Source organism: Phaseolus vulgaris, chromosome 7, assembly GCF_051622355.1.
Source record: "Phaseolus vulgaris cultivar YP4 chromosome 7, ASM5162235v1, whole genome shotgun sequence".
Classification (NCBI taxonomy): domain Eukaryota; kingdom Viridiplantae; phylum Streptophyta; class Magnoliopsida; order Fabales; family Fabaceae; genus Phaseolus; species Phaseolus vulgaris.
In genome coordinates this window covers 43,615,528-43,620,792 of record NC_143504.1, presented here as the reverse complement: position 1 = coordinate 43,620,792, position 5,265 = coordinate 43,615,528, and the positions used below count along the sequence as shown (strand labels likewise).

The following is a 5,265-nucleotide window of genomic DNA, read 5'->3' as shown; positions in this document are numbered from 1 at the left end:
TTTTTCTTTAATCCATTCTTTTCCCCATTCATTTTTTATTTTCTAAAATTATTAAAAGTTTAAAAAATAAATAAATTGATTTTGGTACATGAATGTTGGTTTCACGTGAAGTATTTATTTTCTTGTCAATGATTAGGTTTTGGTTTCATTTCATCCATGCTTTTCCCAATTAATTTTTTTTTATTTTCTAAAGTTATTAAAAGTTTAAGAACTCCCTTCCATATTTTCTTCTTTTATATTTACATGTGTATATGGATTTCTGGTATTTTGGTGAAAGTTCTTTGAACACTGAGAAAGAACCTATTATCAGAGATATGGTTTATGAATTCAGTGAAGATGATGAACAAGAGGAGTACATTCCAGAGGAACACACCTTCCCAATTTTATCCAACCACAATGTTCAATCATTTAGTCGTGCAACTCGTAATATACATTTCGACCTTTCAGAAGGCATGTCTTTCAATTCAAATGAGTCAACTTTGAATGCAATCAAACAATACCACATTGATCAGGGTTACAACTTTATGGTGGTGGAATCAAAGCCGAATAAGTATACTACACGTTGCATTCATTACAACAATGGCTGCCAATGGCGCATCCGAGCTCTTTTACAAAAATCTAACAACAATGGGAAATAAAAAAAATTGAAGCTCCTCACACATGTTTAAACACTTCTGTTTCAGTTGATCACTAAAATTTAGATTCAAGCCAAATAGCTTCCTTCGTGCTCAACTCCGTTAAAGCGAATCCATCCACTATGATAAAAACTATAATTGCATAAATAAAGAATCGAATTGGTTATTCGGTGACGTATAAAAAAACATGGGTAGCCAAACAAAAGGCGCTTGCAATGGAGTTCGGTGATTGGGACAAAGTGAATCCATCCATTCCGATAAAAACTATAATTGCAGAAATAAAGAATCGACTTGGTTATTCTGTGACGTATAAAAAAGCATGGGTAGCCAAACAAAAGGCGCTTGCAATGGAGTTCGGTGATTGAGACGAATCATATAATCATCTTCCAAGATGGTTGCAAGCTATTCAAGATAGTGTCCCTGGAACTATAGTGCAATATATTACTTGTCCGTATGTTGTTGATGGTGTTGAAGACCAATCTAATTACATCTTAGAATGTGTGTTCTGGTCATTCAAGCCATGCATTGAAGGGTTCAAATATTGCAAACCCATAGTTCAAGTTGATGGCACATTCTTGACTGGAAAATATCACGACACTTTGTTGATTGCCATCAATCAAGATGGGAACCTGAACATTTTTTCGTTAGCTTTCACCATTGTTGAGGGTGAAACAAAGGAAGCCCTTATATGGTTTTCTCAATTGTTACAAGAATATGTGACATCTCAGTCAAATCTATGCATGATTACAGATAGAGGAACAACAATATTATTAGTATTACAATCTCCAGAAGTTGCTTCAGAAGAAGATGGTTTAACCTCAATGTATTGCATACGTCATATAGCATCCAATTTCAATAAGTGGTTTAAAAATGTTGAGTTAAAGCGAAAAGTAATCAACGTGGGTAAACATTTCTTAACTTCAATCACACACTTCAAACAACTCACAACCTTTTCCATTAATATGTTTTATGAAATTGTCACAGGTTATGAAATGAAGCAACCTACTCTACAAGCAAAGTTATCGGCTATACGAGCAGAATTTCCACATGCAGTCTTTTGGATTGATCAAATACCATTGGAAAAATGGACACAAGCCTATGATGGGGGAAAGAGGTACGGGCACATGACAACAAATCTTGTTGAAAGCATGAACTCCGTTTTGAAAGGGGCCCAATCCTTATTGATTTGTGCTTTGGTTAAAACTATATTTGAAAGAACAAAATGCTTGGTTTGTTGAACGAGCGACCAAAATACAATGCATGTTGCAAGCCGAACATCAATTCCCAGAAGATATAGTCGCTTTGCTACGAAAGAATGAAACACAATCTGCTATGTGTCACGTGCAAAGATATGGCCGAGAAAATTCAGACTTTGATGTGGAAGATATGCTGATTACCGAACTTCGACACTACCTAACAACATACACAGTTAAATTAAATGAATGGTGGTGTGATTATGAGGAGATTCAAGCTATATGTCTGCCTTGTCCATATGTAATTGCTGTTTGCTCATTTTGTCATTTACAACTAACAACATTTGTGGCCCCAGTGTATAGTGTCCACAATATTTTCAAGGCTTATGAGGTCCAATTTAATCCAGTTCGAAATCAGGATTATTGGTCCACTTACACGGGACCAAATTTGTTACCCGACCCCATGATGCATCAACATCAATTAGGAAGACCTAACACTCAACGTATTCATAAGGAAATGGATGATTCAATTCCAAATAAGCCAAAAAAATGTTCATATTGTAGAACTGAAGGTCACAACTGAAGCAATTGTTCGCACAGACAAGCTTAATAATAAAATTCAATTTCAAGTTTGATTATTAATTTCTTCATTTTCTTTACCTATGTATTTATTCCTTCATGAAAAATATATTTAATTTTAAATATTACATAACTTACAATTTTAATTATAATAAAATAAAAAATAAAAAAATATGACGTGGCAGAAGTTGTGCCAAGTTGGCACAACTTCAGGTTGACGTGTCAAAGTTTTGCCAACTTGGCACGACTTCTACACATGAAGTCGTGCCAAGTTGGCACGACTTGTCCAAATTTGTATTTTTTTAAAACAAGCCCCATTTTGGTAAAAACAAAAAAAAGAGCCCATGATAGTAAAAAAACCAAGGAATGAAATAGATATTGGAATTTTGTAATTGGAGTTCATTCAAATACGTTATTAATAATGAAGGTGGTATGTAGTGTTCATCAATTTGTATCAATCCCATCTCCTCTACTACATAAAAAAAATTCAAACCACTTAAAATCACTTTAAAAATTAAAATTGCTTATGCTTGTTTCGTAAAACAAAATAAGTTTTTTTTTATTAAATAACTGGTATAATTTTTAGAACTACACAAAAGAGTAATTATACAATTTTGGTAAGTTGTGTTTGGTAGTAAGCTTAGGAGTAATTTTTTTTTTTTTATATAATTTTCCATCAAAATTACACTAATTCTATACAAGAATCGATAAAATTGTTAGAATTATAAGGCTAAAACAAGAGGGGAGTGAATTGTTTTTGAAATATTTTCACAAGTATTGAAGGTAGAGTGAAAGACTATGAAGAATTAATCAATGGAAAATCTGTCCAGCCAAATACAAAACTGTTTTTAAGCTTGATGCAGAAAATCAACCGGTTGTTTTTACAAAACAATATGTTTTTTTTCTCAGCAGTTTATAAAACCAGATTTAAAGCAATTTAAAGAGTGTAGGGATAGAGAGATTCACACAGAATGTTTATACTGGTTCACTCAACACTTGAGCTACATCCAGTCCTCAGAAACCACTGAGAATTCACTATGTAATCAATCCTAGATTACAAGCTACACACACACCAAGAGTGATGATCTTGAACCCCTCAAGAACACACACCACTCCTTGGCAAAAACCACCCCAAGAATGTTGATCTTGATCCCCTCAAGAACACACAACACTTCTTGGCAACACCAGTACAAAAATACAATTATTAAGAAGGAATGAAATAGAATACACCTGGGTAAATCAAAAGATCAAAGATCAAAATACAAGACCCAATCCTATTCCACACTTGAGATGATCCAAAAGCTCTTTGAAAACTTGAAAACTATTTTTGATTGATCTCTTTTTCTTAGCCAATGCATAGTAAGAGGGTAAAACCACCTTTTTATCTTTTAATCAAATGGTTAAAAAAGTTACAACAAAAGCCGAAAAGATGTTGGAATCATTTAAAACAGAAAAACCACTTAACAAAATTTTGTTAAGGTTTTAAGCAAAACAATCAGTTGATTTTTCGAAATAACCGATTGATTTTTATTTGACAGCATTAAAATCCACTAAGTGTCAAATAACTTGTTGTTTTGAAATTTCAACCTATTGAAATTTGTTTGACAGTAAAGGCAAAGACAAAGCTTTTCCAAATCATTTTGAAATCCATTAAGTGTCAAACAACTTCTTGTTTCGAAATTTCAACCTATTGAAATTTCACTTCCTATTAGAAAACCCATCTTTTCAAAATGTTAAAGATTCAATTGAGCTTGGATTATCTTAAGGAGTGAATTAACAAGTTTCAAACAACTAGAGACACACACACAACAACAACAAGGTCTTCAAGCTTTCCACTTAGATTTGGAGACATCAAAGCATCTTGTTCAACAATCTCCCCCTATTTGATGAAGACAAATCCTTTGTTTTCTTATGATGTGCTTGTGATGTTCTGTTTGAATTTGTTAGTACCTGCAAAACATAATTTGTGCATTTTCCAGAAGTAATCATATCCATATATCATTAGCACCACATAACCAATTTTCACTAGGTGATTCTCATAAGGAAAACCAACAAAATCAGTGTGAAAAATAGTGAAAACAAGGTGGAAAATCAGAATACCAGTGTGTGTAGCAGCACCATTACAACAACAAACCTGTGATACCATATCAGAATTGTAACAAAAATCTGTAATGTATTAGAATTATGGCAGCAACAAAATAAACCAGAAAACCAATGTGTGTAGCAGAACTATGGTGAACCAAAGCTCTGGCAGCAACAGTCTAGAGCAGTTTTCAACACACCATAAGAGTGTAGAATTACAACACACAAACTACCAATTTTCCCTTTTCTTTCCACCAGTTCTCCTTCAAGGAAGATATCAAAGTATTGCTTCATTAAAGTATTAGTTCCAAAATTTGAAAACTAAAGATACCAGCAATGCCAACAACACTAACACAACCAAGAGTACTTCTTTTTTACATTTGTAAAATAGCAATTAGGAACATCTTTCATGGATATTTTCAATTCCATATTGTAAGCATACTAGTTCAAATCACCCTTATGTTAAGAACAAACCTTCCAGACATTTCAAAGATACATTTTCATTCACTATCTCCAAGCAAGGTGAAGACTTCAAATGTAATCACATTCACAAATATTCATCAACCCCATGACCACCAATGTGACTGCCATTCATAAAAAGCTTTGAATTTCAAGGAAAACAAAAAATACATCTCTTTATCATTTGATTCAGAGGTATAATAAATGCATTTTTGACCTACAATAGATTTTGAAAGAAAAGAAATAGTTGTAACCATGCATAAGAATTCATAACAACTTTATTCAAACGTGCCAGTGGTAAAACAATCGGTTGTTTC

General features: G+C 33.1%; 1 protein-coding gene across 1 annotated transcript; it reads left to right on the top strand.

The window, feature by feature from the left end:
- The first annotated feature begins 251 nt into the window (after positions 1–251).
- Positions 252–2,411, top strand: LOC137829281 (uncharacterized). Its single transcript, XM_068636083.2, has 4 exons — positions 252–550; positions 1,027–1,538; positions 1,620–1,749; positions 1,985–2,411. Exons 1-4 carry the CDS (start codon positions 252–254, stop codon positions 2,409–2,411), a joined length of 1,368 nt encoding a protein of 455 aa, XP_068492184.1.
- Positions 2,412–5,265: the final 2,854 nt, after the last annotated feature.

Bases quoted from the DNA above. Each gene is read 5' to 3' on its own strand.
- LOC137829281 (XM_068636083.2), top strand. From the start codon at position 252: ATGGATTTCTGGTATTTTGGTGAAAGTTCTTTGAACACTGAGAAAGAA. The intron at 1,539-1,619 runs GTAAACATTTCT...AAATTGTCACAG, and splicing joins GCGAAAAGTAATCAACGTGG to GTTATGAAATGAAGCAACCT. The intron at 1,750-1,984 runs GTACGGGCACAT...TCACGTGCAAAG, and splicing joins GCCTATGATGGGGGAAAGAG to ATATGGCCGAGAAAATTCAG.